General features: G+C 41.0%; 1 protein-coding gene across 1 annotated transcript; it reads right to left on the bottom strand.

The window, feature by feature from the left end:
* Positions 1 to 3074: 3074 nt before the first annotated feature.
* VCPIP1 (valosin containing protein interacting protein 1) lies at positions 3075 to 20001 on the bottom strand. Its single transcript, XM_075743957.1, has 3 exons — positions 17125 to 20001; positions 11585 to 11670; positions 3075 to 8322 (listed from the first exon to the last, which is right to left on the bottom strand). Exons 1-3 carry the CDS (start codon positions 19830 to 19832, stop codon positions 7445 to 7447), a joined length of 3672 nt encoding a protein of 1223 aa, XP_075600072.1. The 5' UTR covers positions 19833 to 20001; the 3' UTR covers positions 3075 to 7444.
* Positions 20002 to 21027: the final 1026 nt, after the last annotated feature.

The raw sequence follows: 21027 nt of genomic DNA, 5'->3' as shown, positions 1-21027 counted from the left end.
TTGAAAGCAAAAGGAAGCAGGTACTCTTGACCCTTATTTCCTGCATCCCTCCTGCTGTCTGCAAAAATAACTGCTATTTCCAGCATCTGTCTTCAGAAGCCAAGAAGGAATTTATTTTAAGACAGACATATTGGGGGAAAAAGTAGTATTTTTGTATGTGCAATGTTCAGGTATAGGACCTGGGTGTGTACTGAGCAATACTTGAGCAGATTTGAACATACAAATAGGAATACGAGTTAATTTTAAGTTAGGCCCTTGCCTTTTCTGTGTTTTGGCTTTTTCCTTGCCGCCACAAACTCAACACCATCATGCAGCAACAAGTGGTGAGGTGTCATCCCTTCTCTCCCACTGGGTGGAAAAGTATGTATTTGGCAGATTTTGCTCCTTGGAGAAAAGAAAGAGAAATCCCCAGATTTAGAGTGAGCCACTGCAGCTTCTAAAGCTCATCAGCATGGAGGTGAACAACACGAAACATGGTTGCCCTACAGAAACTACTAGGTGATTTTTAGAGTCATTGATAAATCCTTACATATCTTCTTCCCTCTCCCGAATATGCCCACAAGCCCTCTGCTCTCTTCATCCCTTTCTGTCCCATACATACAAAGCTCAGAGGAAGTCAAACAAGGTTTTCATGTCTATCAGTCTAATTTGTGTGAAATTGGATCATTTATCTATTGCCTCTTACTGTCTCTGAGAGCAGCCGTATAAACAGAGGACAATAAGCTTACAAAAACATCTGTGATAAAAATGATTCAGTATATAAGTCCAAATGGCAGATGAAAAGCAACAGGAAAGCCAGCCCAACATCAGAAGAGACCTCTTTAAGATTTGCAGAGCTGGCACAAATGCACGTGGGAAAGAAGAGAGAGGTTAGGATTAGAGGTAGTGTCTGGCAAGTATCTCTCTACAGTTATACAGCAACGTGACAATCTGAAAGAAGCTTTGTTTTAAAGAAAATCTTGTATACAGAGTTGATAAATAGCCTGTAAAATCGAGTTTTCTGATTCTGAAAGAAGTTGCTTGAACCATGCCTCAAAGGTTTATAAAAAATTACTGTGCATTGCACCCAGCCAGACTCCACAGACTATTGGCTAGTGAGAACCACAGCACCTTCTAAACCTTCTTCTCATTTCTGGTAACTTCCTTCCACCTGCCATCTTTCTTTCTATTTTTTACTTATTGAACACAAGTTTCCAAGCAGCACAGACCCAGTCCAGATCTACAGGATCACTTTAGAAGTGAAATTAGATTTGCTACCAGCAAGACAAGCCACTAGAAGTACTATTTCCAGCAGGAAACAAAATTAGGTAGTCATTTAAAAAAACAGAGGTGGCTAAAGTCCAAATACAAGTCTGTGCAGCTATCTCATAATTATCAAATCAATGCCTTTCATTAACAGAACAGAGAATAATAGTCTTTTCTAAAGCCTCTTAAAGTGTGTGCAAATTACTGCAACAGGGGTCATGCTTACACCGAAGCCTAATGCCTTTGACGATATTAATAAATGTTTAGAATGACCCAGTGTACAGCAATTTCAGGAATTCAGAATAACCCATTTCAAATCAGTTGTGACAACTGGGTTTCTGTAATGTCAGCTTGGCCATCAAGTCTACTATGGATCCAAACACTACTACTTTTTTCATCTATCATTAAGTAGTAAATACTCAAAACATCACCAATCAGTAGAAGCCAACATACAGCAAAGCCTCAATAAAATAAACTCCACATCAAGCAAAGTGACACAGTTTCTATTAACTTTTGCAATCACTATCAGTGTTTGAACTGACTCTTCGTGATACCAAAAAGCACCATCCACAACTCACTACACGTGCTGATGAACTTTCAAGGTTCTCTCTCACCCTGATCCTAGGGAGAAAATTATGTTGTGAGGGACACTGTTCTGGCAGGAAGCTGGGGGTTTGCAGGGGTGTTAGGGCAGATTTGCTATGAACATACCTAAGGAGGAAAAAAAAAAACCCACAAAACAAAACCACGAAACACCCCAACAACTCAAATCTAAAATAAAAAAAGACAGATATTAAGGCTGTACAATTAATAGTTGAAGAAAAATGAAAACACTTTGAAAGCACTCTTGCTTCATAGATTCAGTGCTGGGTTTGGCTCAGATTATAAACACTGCATTAATAAAGACAAGTAAATTTCTAGCTTAGCATTAAGCATTTAAGCTTTTGAAATACAAATCTTGCAAAGGATAATTTTCAATTCTTCATGATATGACATGCAATCAAAATTAACTCTGTATATTTACACCCATCATTTTAAAGAATGCTTTAATGCTAGCACACTTTGAATTAAAGTCTTTCAATAAATACAGGAAGAAGTAACAGAGTTTTGCAGATGGGTTTTATGACTTCTTTTTAGCCTCAAAAGTTATGATTACAGCCAATTTTTGAAACAAAGTACCATGTGTAGCTGGTAGAAAAAGCAGAGATATAATTTCAGTAGTTGTCAATGTTCATCTTTGAGTATTGCCAAATTTTCAAAAGCCTAGTTCTTCCAAATGATATTATTCATACTTGCATATTACATGCATACATTAAAATTTTGCTTTGAGATACATTTTGACCAATGTTTCAAACTACAGACTGCCAGATATCTTAAATGTCACATATGACTTTGTCAGCCGTTTTCTACACCTTCTTGGTGACAAGTTTGAAAAAAGATTGAGATCTCAGATTTTGGTCTCAAATATATACAAACCTGTTTTAAAAATCTCTCAAATTCCAAGGTCCTGTGTGTTTAATGAAATATTCATAACAGGTATGAGGTCAAAAAAACCCCCAACTTTTCCATAAAGAGTTTTTCTTTCAAAAAAAGTTTCTTTTAAATAGAAACATAACTAAAGCAAAATGGCTGACAGCAGAATTTACTCTTCTAAGATTTGTACCAGTTTTTCAACTTCTGTACTAGTGTTCATGTATGCAAGTATAATGCAATTTATATGTAGAATGCGGAAGCTAATATAATCACAAGTCTTTTATTCTGTAGCCAAATCAGTGTTAAACAGGCTAATATGTGAAAGGCTCGATAAAAGTTGTACCTTATAAAACCAATGCAGATGTTTTAACTTACAGTTTTAATATAGCAATCAAAGAAAATTCCAAATACTGTACAGTGAAGTGTAGTATAGTACACTATATACTGTTATAATACACTATTGTTACATTACAGATAAAAAAATCAAATATAATTAGTACAGCAATCACAAATAAAACAAACCAAACTGTGCTGGATAACAGCCAGTACTGTGAAGATGGTATAGTTTCTATGCTAATTTATTTTTAATTCAACATGTAAAGCACTTACTGTTTAAAAAGATTTGTTTTCTAAATATATACACTATTTTAATTCTTATTTATACATTTTAAATAGCATTCCCTCCTAAAAGTGCACTCATTCTTTTCTTGTCAATAATCCTCATTAAACGTAAAGTAATTCTGAAAATACCACTCTTGTTTCAATCTTTTTATTGCTCAACCGCAGGCGTAAGGGCTCAGAGGGAATCCTGCATTCTAAAGGTCTTAAGCAACTTCTTCAATTTTAAGAAGCTAAACTGATACCTACAAGCAAAACAAAGAAACCACTTACTGGTCGTGGTGGTGGTTGTTTTTTTTAACAGAAGGATCAACTTCATATTATTAGTACTTTACAAAAGCATGTAGATTCTGCTCTTTGAAAATGGGAGCCAAACAAATGCAGGGATAACAGTGGCATCTTCTTATGTCATTCATTTTTCATACGTTTCAGATGGAGCATCGCTCTCCCAGCTGTAAGCCTACTATGAATCTTACTACCTCACATTTTCAGCACATTGAAAAAGTAGCAAGCAACTCTGCTAACCTTGTGACAGTGACAATAGGTTCAATTTTTTGAAAGATTGTAAATTAAGCATTTTGGTCTTGCAAGTATGCCTGTTGTACAGGGTTGTTAGCATACAGCCTTGTGGCACTGAGCCTCCGTGACACTGCTGCTAGAGCATTCTGTTGGAGGCAACATCCTGTTCACATTTTGTATCTATGAGAAGACTAGTAAACTATGTGGGATTCACAAAACCAGCAATATGCATTGCTGCTCTGTGACAGTAACAGTGAAGACATCCCAAATGTATTTATAGGATTTCATTTGAAAAGCTGCTATTTATTCTCCCTCACTGAAATGCAAACAACTCAGAGAAACAGCCGTATCTAAAAGTCAACCTTACTAAGCAGCCAGCCATTTGAATAGCAAAAATCTTACATTTGCCTGGAAAACTGACTGAGGTTTCCCTTATGCTCATAAGCAATCTAGTTCATTCTCTTTTTTCTTTTTGTACTGGGCCTGTATTTTCAGTAATCATCTTTCATTTAGGTTACACATACTAAGCCATAGTAAAGTTTACGGTTTTCAAACAACTTAAGTCTTCTTTGCGATGAGACACTGTGTAGAAGGTGGTTGGCCCCTAGACAAGAAAGTAATCAAGGCAGGTACTCAAAAAGAATTTAGAACCACAGCCTCTGTCTGCAGGCAATTCAGTACCAAGAAGTTGGGAATTTTTTTTGAGAAAAGGACACTCTTCACACCATTTGAGAAGTCCTATTGCCATGGCTTCACATCCACAACAAGTCAATGTCTTCCCTGCCCTTGTACCCCACCACCATTTTCCTGACCCTTAACAGGGACATCTAATGAGCACATGGGCGCTCCCAAGACGGGCACACAGATTTGCCTCAAATGACATTTGCACCCACTGCTAGCAATCAAATGAAACATCTATTCAAACTTACACTTCAGTGTTCTTTATTTCACTTCTCCTGTACAGTTACACATCTCACCAGCATGTAGATGAAGTTTAGCTTCACTTGAGAGTAGTAAAAGCCATCTTTCTCAAAAACACTGATATTTAAATGCATGAGAAAGCTACGTGAAATAAGAACACTGCAAAGAAATATGCACAATCCTGCTTCACATCAGACGAATTCACATCAGCGCATCTACTGATTTTGACACCATGCTACCATTCCTTTTTGAGACCATTTTGGTTTAGGAACTAGAGAGCTCTGATCTACACGACTTGATTGGACCTGAGATGACACTACGGGTGAGTCAACCCGAGCTATTATCTGTGGCTATTTAGACAAGAAGGAAAATGTCAAATCACTGCTGAAATGGGAAGTGTGTCAAAATTAAACCAAGCCTTCCTCTTTACACAGTAAGAGGCACCCAAACTTACCAGAAAGGCATGAAAGAAGTAAGCATCTTCCCTTGAAATAAGGATGAGGTACAATAAATATTCCAATTCATTTCAAACTTAAAAATCTCTCATATACCTTGCCCGTATTTTTTTTTCAGCTGAGGAAGACTTCTTTTACTAAAGAAAAAGTTAAAAATATCAAAGTGATAGTTACTTTGTCTAAAATGCAGAAGATCCAGGAGATTCTTACCCTTTAGCCTGACCTAAACTCCTTCCTAGGAACATGCCACTGCTATACTTTTTCTAAACCTCGCACTGTGACAAAGCACAAGCCTCTACTCAACATTTTCTATAGCGAAGCAGCCTTCAGACAGCTAGACTGATTCATGGGAGACTAAATGTTTTCAGAAGTCATGGCAGGCTTCCAGCTGCTGCATGTGCATCCTGTTTCTCATTGAATAAGCCCTGCCAGTTAATCAGTGCATCAGCAAGGTCAGTTCTGGTGAGCCAAATTACTTCATACATTCAAAGCTTCCAAACTGCCAACTTACAGGTTAGCAACTTGAGATCTTAAATTTTTTTCATTCATTTGTGAAAAGGTGATTCTTTTTTTTTTTTACCTATAAGTAGTGTACTAAATCATAAAATATTTATTCCCTCTACGTTTAATTTACTTTGACAAAATGGGGGCTATTCTTTAAGTGACTTGCTTCAGTTAATTTTTACATACAAAAATAAATCCTCCCTCATGGGACATTTTATCATACTAATGCTTAGAACTGTTTAAGTGATTAGAAATGTAAAAAGTGAGGAGACTTTTCTGAATACAAACATATACAATACAAACAACATTTGTGAACTGGTAAAAACCCACACGTGCACAAACACAGACTTCAATATTTAAATGCTCTTAATTCCTTTGAAGCTGTATTAACATCTTTTATCCATTCAATGTTATTTTACCATTAGAGGAAGCAACAATAGTGCACTTAAATATGACTATGAAGATAGGAAGCAAAGTGCAGTATCAGGTATGCGTTCCATCCTTAGGGAGCAAGCACAACGGCTGCTTCTTAAAAACTAGCACTGCAGGTCTGATGAACATGCTACTTAAGTGGATACCAGCTATATTAGTGCTGATGCAGGGAAATCTGCATCACAAACTGAAATGAGGCTAATAGAGGTGGGTAGTCTTTATAGACACTGAAACAGCATGTATTCCTTGTTTCCATGGAGTAAGCAGTGAGCGTCCAAAAGCTCAATTATCACTGAACACTTTAGGATAATGTATGTTAAAGAGTCATTTCCTTCCCATAAATTTTTAATTTGCTCTGAAAAGGACAGCTGTTATTTAATTTTCACCATTACTAACCAATGCTAGTAATCAAAGTCTTTTAAAAGAAATGGATTTGCCATTGAACGTTTGTTGTTTCTTGCAATTGCCAACTTCTCTCCTGTAGTTGTATTAAAAGTTGCACAACATCTGATCAGCTCGGTATTTGGAAGGAAATAAAAACATGCTATCACTTACTAACAGAGCACCAAAATGGTTGTGTTGGCTCAGCCAGCCACACGTAACCACACCACATTACCTTCATCGTACACTAAGTAGCCTTTTTTCTAAATTGCTTAAACTGACAATATGCAGAAATTAGATTTTACTAAAGTTACACGTATTCCAAGATTTCTGACAAGCGTATACAGCTGTATGAATGAAAAAGCTTTTAAATCGGAGGAAGTGCCAGCACAATGTAATTAAAGTACTGTATATGCTGCATTATCAAATTTAGCAGAAGTTTAGTTTCAGCTGCTTTTTGAAATTTATGTATAATTCATGTTGATAGTGTATTTTTAGTGGAATTAAGTACCTGGGACAGGATTAACTTTGTCACATTTCTAGTTTTGGCTGTTCTAGCCTTTTCAATAACCTTAATGGTAAGAACCTTGCGTGGGCTTAAATTTTAAGACTTAAGGAATTAAAAATTACAAAGAATTTTCAAGAACCCACATTTACAGCAGATATTCATCTCAGTGCATTTCCTAATAACTAATTTACAGGTAACAGAGCCAGCCTGGGCAGCAGTATGGTAATACTGAAAGCTATTGCCAATCACACACTTATCATGCACTGAATAAGATGATATAATCTTTGACATACATACAAGATTTAATAACTAATCACTTTGTGTGGCCCAGCCAATAAACATTACATTTGAACAGTAATTTCTTCTACTCCTATTAGATTTTAACCTATCAAGAGTGATCCATTGGCTCAGTTGCATTAGTGATTCCTGCATCTTGACTATCCATCTCCTCAAGCTCCTCAACAGAATTTCCCTTTTGTGCTTTAGACCTCGCAGGGAATGTTGTTCCCACAGAATTCACCATGTTACCATCAGTTGCTTCAGTATTCAAGTGTTCAGTACCACCTGCTGCAGAAAAGGATTCGGGTAAGCCAGCCTGAAAGCTCCCAGGTTTATCAGCTGAAGTTGAACTCACTGCCTCTACTTTTCTTTGAGATAGATCAACTGATGCTGACTGCTCTGTATTCTGATCCCGCAAATGTCTATCCATTGAAGCCTGAATAGAAGAGACCATTTCCTGCAACTTTTTTCTCTGTGCCTCAATCAAAGTGGGGTCAAGCTGCCTGCTGTCTCTCATTGTCACAACTCCTGGAGCGATTCGGATAAGCTCACTGTTACCAGAAGCAGCTGTGAATACAGAAGGCTCAATTTTAGCAGAAGGACTGAAGTCCGTTTCTGTGCTATGCTTTCTTAAAAGTGGTGTTTCCCTGGCTTTTTGATCATGTTCTTGACTACTAGATGCAGTTCCTAGGGAATGGCCCTTTCCTTGAAACGCAGTTATGTTATGTAGTTGTTCAGATTTCTTTTTCACTACTCCACCACTACCCAGCTTCAGCATTCCGTGTGAAGGACTTGCTTCCCTGCTTCTCGAAGCAGCTTCCGCTCGCACTTGACTTAAGGCCTCTTTAACCAACTCTTCAACGTCAGGACCAATAGGAAAGTGCCCGGCAGCATCCACACACAGCTCTAATCTGTCTTCTGCTGCATTGTACACAAAGTTTTTACCAGGCAGATGTGGAAAAGTACAGTGCTTGCCATCAGCCAAACCTATAAAGATAGAAAAAGTTATTCAAAGTGCTAACATATTTTAAGGCGCGCTCCGAATACACAGTAACTATTGTATTTAAAACTATTGCATCAAGCATGCGAAAACAAACACACTGAAACTTACTACTGTGTAAGAAAAACAATTTAGGCTTTTATGCCATATGATAGCAATCACAGTATACCCCTAAGATGCTGCTGCCATCTATGGTGATTCTAATGAAGAAACAGGACCGTAGTATTACTAGATAAAATAACCACCTTGCTGGGACTTGAAGTTCTAATACAACAGAAGTTATAGAACTAGTATATGTTTGCAGTAACACAAAGCAAGCCAAGCCCCATCACTAACACCACCCCACCCCCCGCCACAAAACCACACAAAACCAAGCAACCAAACCAAACAAAACCCAGAAAAGTGCCAAAGAGCACATTTCAAATCACTGCCTATCTGGAGAAGCACTATTTAAGACCACTTCCATACTAGTTAGAATAGTAGCATTTCAGGGTGTACCACTGCTGTAAAGCCTGAGGAATTTAAAATTTGCTATTTGTCATCTTCTCATAGAGGAAGTGTTGCTAGATAAACACAAGTGTTTCAAGCTCACTATGTTTAGTAGTCCTGGAGATTCTAACTGTTAACCTTTACAAAAAAAGCCTGAGGCATAATATTTTTGATCTGTTGGTTGTTTCATTGTCCCACTTACGATTTGACCGATCTGCTAAAATTGAGAGCTCACTAGACAAATTTAAGTTCTGAAGCTGCTCTGTGTCAAAAATGGGCAACATTTGGTTTTCCAGTTTATCATCATAAAATACAAAATAACTCTTTCTACTTGGTCTCACACAGGTTGTGGTAAAAGCAGTAAGGTATCACTTATTCATGGCAATGGCTCTCTGTGAGTTAAAAGCTATCTGCAGATGAAAACTTGGCTACAACTCTCTTCAGTTCTACCAGCTATGCAAGGAGAGCTACAATAAAAAAACCCACTTTTAAAGTGCCAGGAATGGGTAAATTAATGGGATTTTTCCTCATATTCTCTTAGAATTCTTGAAGAAAACAACAGAAATTATGCAGAAGGGAAGAAACACAACAAGCAAATCCAATTTCTGTGTTATCAAATACAACGCAGTCAAAACAAGTGTTCTGGGCATCAATGAAAAATGTCATTCAAAAGATCTGAAACATTCTTAAGCTGTGTTTATACTGATGAACCAACTGATCAATCTCACTCATCCTCCACAGCTGCTGATTCAGACACTTTTGCTGTTGCACAGAATCTACAGATGAGATTTTATTTCGAGAACTTCAGACACCTAGCTCCTTTCTTTACATATCCATGGGAACCAATAATCAAGCAGCCATAACACACACAGAAAACAAAATTTAACCCCAAACACTTATCCGTCTTAGTCTGAAGAGAATATTTTAACCACAGAATTTACCAGCTCAACCTTCATTTGCAAAAGAGAGCGCTGTAACAGCTGCTATGATAGACCAAAACTGCGTCTGAAATTACAATCCTGAAATCTCAAAACAAGATCTTAAACAAGATCTACCAAATCAAATTTCAATTGATTAACACTACCTACACTTGATAGAAAGCTTTGTTCCAAATGTCCAGTATAATAGCTGCATTATTACACTCCCTTAAAGAAGCTCCCTACCTATTTGTAATATTTTCGTTAAAAAAAAATAGTTAGACTGTTGCACACTGTAATTGTTTAATGTGGAAATTCAGTAGTTCATAAAATGTTAAAATCACACAAGTATGTTAATACTGAAATAGTAATTCTACCCACCAAGGTAGCGTAAAATACCTGCACACACAGAAATGCAATAATGTTCAAATACAGAATATCATCTCCCACAATCTTAGTTCTTACTGGTAAAATTGACTTTAGTTCAGGCATTTTCTGTGAGTTAATGACCCGCTGGGTTAAAATCCCTTGGATTCATTTCAGGTTCTCAACTCTAGCTAGTCATTAATCAGTCCAAAATGTCCTTTGCATCGGGCACTCTTTAAGCCAACTTGCCACAAACAATACAGCAGTCTTTGCTGTACAAGCGTAGTAAAAGAAAGAAAACTAAAAGGAAACAGATCTACTGTAAGACAGTTGCATGCAAATTCTATTACCCAGGCTATGGGCATTGAGTATACCACATGTTTTAATTACTGGAAACAGAACAGAAATTCATAGAATCATAGAATGGTTTGGGTTGGAAGGGACCTCAAAGACCATCTAGTTCCAACCCCCCCCCTGCCATGGGCAGGGACACCCTCAACTAGACCACGTTGCCCAAAGCCTCATCCAACCTGGCCTTGAACACTTCCAGGGATGGGGCATCCACAGCCTCTTTGGGCAACCTGTTCCAGTACCTCACCATGCTAACAGTAAAGAATTTCTTTCTAACTTCTAATCTAATTATGTGGCAAAATATCTGTTTCCAGAAATAAACAAGATTAACTTAAAGGTTGATAAAGCTTCCTAAGAAGAAATCAAACAGTAAGAAAGCAGCAAAGGAATTATTACGTATAGATGAAACCTCAAGAGCTTAACTATGAATGCAAAGACTTCGATAAGAAAATAAACTTTAAACGAGAGAAAATAATTGAATAGTACTTTCTTCTCTAAAGAAACAGATGATATCCTTCGTAGGCAGAGTTTGTAAAGCCATCCAAAATCAAATATACTCTAACTGCTTGCTCGGTTATTCTGCACATAGTCCAAGTTGCGACATTTATCAACGCAAGAAGGGGATGGATAGCTTTGCTTTTGAACAGCAATCTTAGGAATATGAAAGACAAATTTAACCAACAATTTAAATGTAAAATATGCAGTAGCCCTGTATAAAATGTCTACTAAGAAGCACACTAGAATGATGAACTGCTTATCCAGTGTGTGTTTTACAGTATAACAGGAATAGGTCCTATGATCTTCTCATCGTTTGACCTTTCCGAGGGAAAAAAATAAAAATAAGTTGACTTATTGAAGTTGTTTGTACAACTCAGGAAGTTTCAATGGAGATCTATGGTCACAGAGAAAATTTCAGAAAAAAAGAGATTTAAATTGAATGAACTAGTCTTAGATTCCCTAGTCATAGGCTCTCTGAGGGAGCATAAGGAGTCCTACAATATTATGAAAATGAAAACGTACCATGGCAATAAAAATGTACTTATGCTTACAAGTGACTCAACACCGATTTACAATTTTAAAGATTTGAAAACAGAAGAAGGAAAGGATAAAAACAAAACCAAAATACCTGTGGTTTTCTTCATTATGCTGTAGAATACTCCACCTTGCTGAAACAATTGAGGAAGCCCCTTTGCGTAAGACCAAACATCTTCTGTAAAAATCAAATACAATCATTAGAATTAAGCAGTCGTATTTTAACATTATAGACAATGGCTGAAAATGTAACTCCTTGAATTAAAAGCTAAATCCTCACTCTCTTCTATGCAATTAAGAATTTGAATTTTTATTGCAAATTTACAGAACAGAAGCCCAGGCCATTAAGGAAAACATACCACAGTCTGCAGTCAAATCTCCTACATCTTCTAGTACAAAGGTTCCCATATTTCATTTAATCCAAGCTGCAGCTCCTGGTTCTTTGCCAGGCCCTACACATGAGTCTCCATTCCCCTCCTACCCATACTTTCCACATAAAACTAGGAAATTACTAACACACTTCCAAAATTCAAGCACATACCCGTGCACATTAAAACCTCAATTCTACATCCCTACACCTTCTCAAAAATCAGATCTCAATTTCAGAGCTGCCATACAGCAGACTTTATACAGTAGCTAAGACAGAAACTTCCACACAGGCAGCTGCGTAGAAGCTGTGTCCGTACCTTGCTTTTCTTGAAAGTTAGAAACAAAATACCAACTGTGAAACCCCAGCAGTCCTGTGTAACTGGCATTTTTCAAAGATGCCAAAAATGGCATTGAAATGTGACAACTTTAAATGCCACAGAGGAAAAAACCCAAACTCTAGACTATGTAAGGAAAGGAATATAAAGAACAGAAAAATTGGGTTACAATGACAGAAAAATCAGTGACCTAACAGCAGCTGCTAAATCAGTTCAGATCTGCATTTTTACCTACACCCATTTCCTCATTTTGCTATTCACTTACCTGCTTCAGAGAAGTGATGTGTGATGTAGCTGTCAAAGTAGTACAGACAAAAAGTACTGAGAAATTCCATTCTGATGCAGAAACAACTACTGCACATATACATTTTCAGAAAAAAATGCTTTATATTAAACATTCAGGGAACATACTAATATACTTTAAATAGAAATTGCACCCTTTAGGCATCAAAATCTCAATAATCATGTGTCTCAATTTTCTATTAAAATTGGAAAATGTAAATCATCAACTAAAGTTAACTGGATGCACTTACTACTTGGAATAGAGATAGTTGGAATGCGTGAGGCTGTAAAATATTACCCACCAGTATTTTTTTGCTTGCTGTTAAGAGCAAAATAAAAGTAAAACATTATTTTTAGTAGCTTCCACATACTGAATATAGTGCACATCTAAATCCCTCCTTGCGTTTCTTTACTGCATATCCCACAAGCTAACTGTGGCTACTCTCTTATCCCACCCGCCTCAGATGAGAAAGTTTCACCCTCGTGACAGCGGCATTATGTGCTACATTATGCTTTGAAACCCTTCAAATCACTCTCTGTTTCCCTTCCCCAACAGGCACAGGACTCCGTATGCTCCCCCTGCTCGTCTGTCCCCCCACCAGAAGGATCCTGTCACTCACCTCTCCACTTCAGGTGTTATTCCAGTCCTCATTCTCTATAAAAGGTACAGTACATGATCGTGTTTTGTCTCTAGGCATTTTAAAGAGAGGAGACCTACGTAATCTGATTCATTTTAAATGCATTCCCTCGAACCATGTATGGTCTGGTTCACTGCATTCATTTGCACATCAAGCTCACAGATTCGGCCTTCACTTCCTAGCAAGAACATCCAAGTAAAACCAACTACTTGTCTGTCTTATTTTCCATGATCTACTGAAGAAGGAGGTTTTGTCTTTTGACTTTATTCTGATAACTCCTCCCTACTGACTTGCCAATAAAGTTACAGCTCCTGTTGAGCTCTCACTGACCCATTAAAAAAAATAAAAAATAAAAGGAGCATTCTCTTTTCCTCCCCATTATTGCCACCACTCTCCCTCTTCTTCAAACAGCTGCATAGAAGGAGGATGATTACTGTGATAACATTCCCTCTCACATTCTCCCTATTTCAAAAGGTGTTCCCTGCTACCCTTCATCCCTATTATCATTTACATTTTGAAATACACATCCCTATACACAATGGCTCCACAGCATCACTGCTGTGGCTCTTCATTTTCCCCCAAGCAGCAGCAAGCTGAAGTCTTCCTGGTGGCTTAAATACTGCCCACAGGAATCAAAACAACCACTACACTGGTAAGTGACAGAATGCAGTCAAAGCCTGGGGTGGCCACAGCCAGCAGCCACACAGGGGCTGGCTCCATACTAAGGACTCCTATACTACGGCATCTAGCAGTCCATTCCCTTCCACAAGGCAACCACCAGGCTTTTAGAAGAAGCCCAGTTTTACACATTAGTAGCATTCTCCAAGGAAAGACTCCCTATTTGCTCCAGGCATGAGTTTTTAAGCCTTGCACAAGAGAAGCAGCACTGTTTAGATAGCCTTTTATGCAACACTAACAAGGACTACATGCAAAAAAGTACGGAGAGCAGGGCTCACAAAACAAAAGCATCCCCCACTGAAACACACACAAACTAAAGATGCTGTTTTGATAAAGAGATCTCAGATGGGAACACCAAAAAAACCCACAATTACAACTGGACTTTCCCAGATCAGAGGAACTAGTGTGTGTGACTCAACTAAACTATGTTTGAGGTTTGCACATTTTTGTTGCTAGTTGGGTTTTACTGTTTGTTTTGGTTTTGTTTACCACAGCAGTAACACGTTGATAGGTCACAAGTTAATTTGGGTGATCATTTAGTTATATTAAGAACTCCTTCAAGACACTACATTTATCAAAGAGATGATGTTCTCCGCGCTGTTCCCACTCCAGTACGCGTTCCCTCAGGCCAGACCTCAGCCCCATAACATTACAGTATAGCAACAAATGAAGACTATCCCATCCACAGGCATGCCTCAGACACTGCTGAAAAAGAGCAGGGCAGACTAACCTATGCCAGTGGAAGCCCAAGACCATCACTTCATACAGCAGAGAGGACACATGGAAGTGCAAAACAAATTGAAAGCTCAGTAACCTCAACACAGGTTACAGGGAACTACAGCTGGCTTAAAACCAAGCTGTTTAATTTCAAGCAAATCCTGGTATCAATTAATACATTTAATTTAAAACCTGTCTATTTTGATTTCTTGTGCACTGACGAATTCATCAATGCAAACCAAAAAGATCAAAATAGATTCATATTTGGCTTGCATGTATCCAGAGTGCTTCTGCATGGGTGTAATTAGATCTGTTTAAAAATATAATGTTTTAACTACATTAATGTAAAATTACAATTTCTTTAGTAATTTTCCTGTAGAATTCTGTATTTTGAGCCAAACAAAAAATGAGGAAAAAATCTTTAGAAAAAAATCATGCATAATATGTTAAGTGGTCCAGAAATTACAGTATCTAATTTACTAGGGCTTATTTTTAAATTATGTGCAGAAAAAATAAAGAACATGATCTAAAACATTAATAAGTTAACTAGCTGAGACCAGAAAAATTATAGTAACTAAAATATGAAAGAAGCATCAAGTCCACCTACAGGAGACCCTGTACAAAAGACAAGCTTTTAAGTATCCAGAATGAATAGTTATAGATGTTTGAAGGCACGCTTTCACTATGGGCATTGGGGGGAAAAAAAAAAAAAAAAAGAAAATTGTGTCTGGCCCAACAAGCTATTTCAACAGCATCTCCCTTCTACACGTTCTAATCTGACTGCATTAGATGAATGTTTTTAGCAGAACAAAGTTACGGCAAAAGCACACAGGATAAGCTGACCCTCAGAACTTTGCAGCACTGGTTTTCAGTGGTACAGAAACGTCATTGAGAAACATTGAGGCTTCTCGTCCCAAAAATGTTGGATATACCACCTTGAGGAACTGCCACCCCAACACTCCTAAGAAGTGTAAGGACTTAGGAAGTTTCTTAGAGTTTGTTTCCCCATTGAAAAATCACAACTGTAAATAGTCAACTATCTAGGTTTTTTCCACCAGTATCTTTAAGGAAAATGAAGCCCTGAGGAAAAAAGTGATTATATAAAAATAGTATCTCATTTAGTAGCTGCATAAGTTGTTATAACTGGTTGGTTTATCATTTGCTGCCACTTTTACTTCTCTTAGTAATGCAAAATGGATGCAGCCAGAGAAGGATGAGGCATATTCTATTCTAACCTGTGCTTCGAAAGCAGAATCTAAGAGCAGTGCGAGTCAAGGACAAAAATTGATTCCTGAATACAAGATCACCTCACAGTTTATGGATGTACCTGTAGAAAAATTACACACCTTAATGCTGAAGCAACTGAGATGCTTTAAAAGCACATCAGTTTTTTGTAAGCCAATAACTACACTTTCAGTAGTATTTCCTGAAAACAGAAAAGCACTCTTTTAAGCTGCATCTCAAAATTAAGACAGCTTTTAAATCTAACCTTTTCCTGCACTTTGGAACTGCAGTATAAGTGTCAGTGTGATGAGGTGGCTAGTGATTCAGCACACTATCTTGCAAGAGACATGGGAGTAAACAATCAGGCTTGGAAAAGAATCAAAGTTCTGCTTGATGAACTTCTGACATACCACTCTGTGATTATGTAATTGTTTCGTTTCATCACATGCTTTAGCCACACCAAATCCCTCCAGCAAAAGAGAAGGCTCCCACAAAAAAACCCTGTAAACATTACTATTCAACTGGTTCACAGAACTAAATGCATGATAATTACTGTTCTACTTCCTACCAGGAAGCAGCAAGAACTGTGAAACCTGATGAAGAAACTACACAAAGGTCCAAGTCTCCTGAGTCCAAAAATGAAAATAAAAACCACGGGCACCTGAGAAACGTCCTTTCATCTTGAATTATTAACAGTTAGTCAGATTTACATGACTCACCATTTATAAGCATAGCTTTGCAACCCTATGTCCACTTTCAGGATTCAAATCTGGGTTTAGATTCTTTGTTTCTCCTCTGCTCACATTCTGAAATACTACTTTTCATAGCCCTTTAAAAAGGACAGATCTTCACTTAAAATTAGCAGATTAGCTAAGGAGACAATGTGTTGATTTGCTTAAACCAACACAACTTCCTGTGGGAGAAATGCCAGGACTTCATCCTACTACAAAGGTGAGAATTTGGTCCTCAGACTTCCAGTGAGCAGACATTCACCATCCCCTTCTCACCTCCACTCTGAATTTACTTCCTGAAACCTCAGGGAGATGTAGGAAAAAGAGAGCATGTAGCTCACACACATACACATCAGATGTGTGCCTAATGACAGACAGGAAAAACAAACAGAGAGACAGACAGCAGAGGAAATGCAACAACTTCTAAACAGCAATTTTTAGAGGAGGACTTCATAGCAAAGAAAGAATAAGTATCTTGTATACACATTTTAAAAAGTCACAACACATAGCTGACGGCATGTTAAATGTTCTTCTAATAGAGGAATAAGGGAACTAACCTCCATGGTTACAGAAAAGAAAAAAAAAATGTAACTACAGTTTGTAAAATGTTATTTTCCATTTAAAAACACAATTTTAAAGTATAACTTGAAGTCAGCCTTACCCATTAGTGTTGCCAGAAGACAGAGAGAATACATCTCCTTATCGACTTGCTCTTGCAGTTCCTTTGATGAGATTTTACTAGTCACAGCAACGTCTTCATGCTTCACGGCATGGGCCAAGTGTGCTGAAGCAGACTGCCTGCCTTCCTCCTTACCTTTCAGGATTTCTATCGCAATTCTGTCACCGTGCTGCAAAGGAACAGGCTCGTTTTCCATGCCTTCTTTGGGAGGCAGAAGCTCTTTAGGAGGAAAGCCATAGCGAATACATTGCAAATATGGAGGAATATTAAATTCTCTCGCTATGCTTTCCTGTAGTTCCATGAAGGTGGTAGTGCACTTTAGGGTAAGCATTGACTGCCTCCCGTCATTTGTGGTTATTCGAATTTTCTTTTCTTTTACAGATATTGGAGAATACGGCGGTTTTGTTGGCGTAGCAGGTGCAGACGATGGCCCCTCACGAACAGCCCCAGGAGAAGCAGTCCTAGGTTGGCCTTTATGCTCTTGTTTCAATTTCTCACTTTTCCGTTTTTGCATTACAGAAGCCTGGTCTGCAATGTTCTGCTGAATAGTTCTTTCAGCTTTGCTCATGTTCAACTCCTCCTTGTGCAAAGTTTTTGTCTTCTGTCCAGTCAAAATAATTTTGGTTGGAAGTTGTGACTCTAACTCTTCTCCTTGCTGCACATCATTAGCTCTTTGGGCATGAGCACCATCAATATTTACAGGGGTATAATCATCAGGGTTCTTTATGGCAGTTTGATGCAATATTGTGTTGACAACTTTCTGAACAAGAATCTCACTACCAAACTCACCGGGGAAGTGCTTGGTAACAAGTTTCATGGCAACATCATACACATTGCTGTTCAGAGATGAGTCACTTTCATACTGGAACCAGTAGACTGTCTCTCTCACCACTCTTCCACCCCACTCCAGAGTAATAGGAAAAGCTTCAGGGAGATTATCATATTCTTTACCTTCCCAGTAGTGCTTGAATCCACAGCCACATTTGCCACCTGTAGACCTAGTATTAGTTCTGTCTCCATCCAAATACAAAACAGATCCATCTTCTCTGACACGACGCACTAAGGTACCATGACACCAGTTACAAGCAGTCAAACTACTCAGGCTATAGTCTGGTACCAGCACGTCCTTTGCGGGGTTGTAAGAACACACCAAACTGTTCAGGGGAAAACTGTAATTTTTGTCAGGCCTTAGTTGGCCATGGGTACTTTTTGCCAGGTTATAGAGTTTTCCCCCAGGGCTCAGCCACTTTGGAGGAACGTGATGCTCTAAAAGGGCCCCACAGATGAGGCACCTGTGAAGGCGGTTGTCCATCACTGCTTTTTTGGCAGCTGCAGTGACTTCTTCAGGCTGGACTCCGATTACACCAGTCCTTCTGTAGAAATATTGATGTACATCAGCTACAAGACTGGGATGGATACCATGTTTACTCATGAAAACCTCCTCCATTGCAGCAACGAGCCTCATCAAGTACTTATCTTGCAAACTTCTGTCTCCTCCAATAACACAACCACCATCCTCCTCTAACTTGATGTACTTTTTGATGAGGTCTTGAGGAACTCCCCAGGCTTTAGGAAGTAGCTTCCTCGGCAGTTTAGGTAAAGCAGCACCTTTTATTCCAACTAGAGGAATATAATGGTTACGTCCTGAGCTACTCCATGCAATGCAGATTGGCTTGTTCAACATGCCATCTTTTCCCATGCATTTTTCTAGGGGTACCAGACCAGGGAGGAAAGTCGCCGAATAATCGCCAGAGCTTCGCATTCCACTTAATGAGTCTAACAGGATGATAGGCCGGTGAAGCACGTTAGCTAGACCAAAGATGTGAATATTCCTAAGGCCCATTGGTACACCTTCGGGAGGAACAAACAAAGGGTCACATTCGTTGATAATGTCCTCCCACTCAGCTGCATCAATAAAGTCATGGAAAAGTGCCTTGTAGTGACTCAGATTCTCCTCAAAATGCTTCTTTAGATTCTCTCGCAGAGCATGCCAGAACAGTTCCCTGCCAACGAGCGCCCGCGAGACCGCATGGACAAGGCAGTGGCCATCTCCATCCACGTGGACAGGAATGAGGCACTCCTGGCTGTTGTTGGCTTTCTTGATGTCTTCCAGGGTGTCGTGCAGGTAGATGAGGCTGCCAGAGCGGTCCTTTCCGTAACCAATGGTTTCGACGTGCTCCGGCTCAATGAGGAAGGCGCGGTCACCCAAGAGGGAGCAGTCGAAGATGTCTCCCTGGTTCATTTCTGTGAGGAGCTTGGCTTTGCCAGTTTGCTTATCCATACCATAGCGGGCCAGGATGGGGGCCAGGAGCTTGCAGTGGTAGTTGGAGAGGCCCATGACTTTGACGAGCTCGGTGTTCCTGCGGGGCGGGCCGGTACCGCTGACGCCCAGCAGGGCGTTTCGCAGCAGGTTGTGCAGCACCAGGTCGGGGTCCGTCACCTCCTCCACGGCCAGCAGCTGCCGCTGCTCGTGGCGCTGCCCGCAGTCCGTGCACTCGATGCTGCCGCTGCTCTGCGGCCCGTGGGCCGGGAAGAAGAGCCGAGCCTGGCATTTGGGGTCGGGGCAGGTGCCCGAGAAGATGCGCCGGTCCCGCTTCGTGGAAGCGGCCGGAGGCGGCGGCTGCGGCTGCTGCTGAGGAGACGGCGGTGGCGGCGGCGGCGGCTGTTGCTGCTGCTGAGGCTGGGACATCGCTCTGCTCTGGCCGGGCTTCACCCCCACCCGCGCTCCTCCGCCCTCACAGGCTCATCCCCTGCGCCCCGGCTAACGACCGGCGCCTGACAAATACCGCTACCGGTGCCGTCCGCCAACCGCCCATCCACCGAGCGCCCTGCCGCCGCCGCCGCCGCTCCTCGCCCCCACCTCCGCCTGCCCCCTCCCACCCCCGGCAAACACGGAAGCCGGCGCCGCCGCTTACAGCCTCCTCACTGCCTTAGCCGTTGCCCTCAACGCAAAGGCCTCTCGCACTTTCACGCTAACGACGCAGGCGCGGCGCCGCAGGGGCGCTCGGGAACGGTAGTCTTCTCCGCCGGGAAGACCTGTCGCGGGGAAGGGAGCGGGAAGGGCGCGAAGACTACAGGCACGGTGATGCCAAGCGGCAGAGGGAGGGCGGGGGCGGGGCGAGCCAGGCCGGCTGCACCGACCCGCGGGGTTTCCGGGAAGTGTAGTCTTCTCCTGGGTGGGCCGCGGAAGAGGGGAGCCGAGAGGGACACACTTAGGGCGCTTTGGAAGCGCTTGTTGCGCTTCCTGTCGGAGGGTGTGGGGGAAAGGCCGGCTGCCGCGTTAAAGGTGACAACCCCACATATATATTCCTCTTCTGTGTGTTGTGTCCGTCCCCGTCCCGTCCCCCCACCCCCGCTCACCCCCCCCAGCACGAACACCGAAGCAAGGGTCCCTCCCCTGTCACCAGGCGGGCAGCCGGGAGAGGAGGCTGCATGCGCCGGCTGAAGCCGAGGGGCTCGGTGCCGTCACCAGGCCTTGTCCCCCGGCTTTGGCCCACGTCTCCTCACATCTCGGCTGCCTGGCCGAGCTCCAACAGGTTGCAGCCGACGAGGGTCTGACAGAAAGGGGCGCGGCGGCCGGGCCCCAGCCTGCGCCTCACCGCTGCTGCCCAGGGAGGGTCTGAGCGCCTGAGGGTGAGCCCCGAGGGCTTCCTGGGCACGGGGGGGTTTTCAAACAGCACGGCGAGGGCAAAGCAGCGCGTCCTCCCAGGCAGCAATTCCCTGCAGACATGGGCACGGGGGCTCTGGCCCCGAACGTACGCCTGGGTGAGTCACCGTAGCCGGGCCTGGCCGACATGGAGCTGGCGGTGGTGGTGTGGCTGTGCTTGCCCTTTGAACTCCCCGGGCTCTCCGGAGCTCTGTATACCCTCATGAGGTTTCGTTTC

This window comes from Balearica regulorum, chromosome 2, assembly GCF_011004875.1.
Source record: "Balearica regulorum gibbericeps isolate bBalReg1 chromosome 2, bBalReg1.pri, whole genome shotgun sequence".
NCBI lineage: Eukaryota > Metazoa > Chordata > Aves > Gruiformes > Gruidae > Balearica > Balearica regulorum.
The sequence above is the reverse complement of the archived record's forward strand: the minus strand, read 5'-3'. Positions and strand labels throughout refer to the sequence as shown.

Bases quoted from the DNA above. Each gene is read 5' to 3' on its own strand.
- VCPIP1 (XM_075743957.1), bottom strand. From the start codon at position 19,832: ATGTCCCAGCCTCAGCAGCAGCAACAGCCGCCGCCGCCGCCACCGCCG. The intron at 11,671-17,124 runs TAAGGCTGACTT...TTTGATTTTTAC, and splicing joins CTTCTGGCAACACTAATGGG to AGAAGATGTTTGGTCTTACG. The intron at 8,323-11,584 runs GTATTTTGGTTT...CTATCTTTATAG, and splicing joins CATAATGAAGAAAACCACAG to GTTTGGCTGATGGCAAGCAC.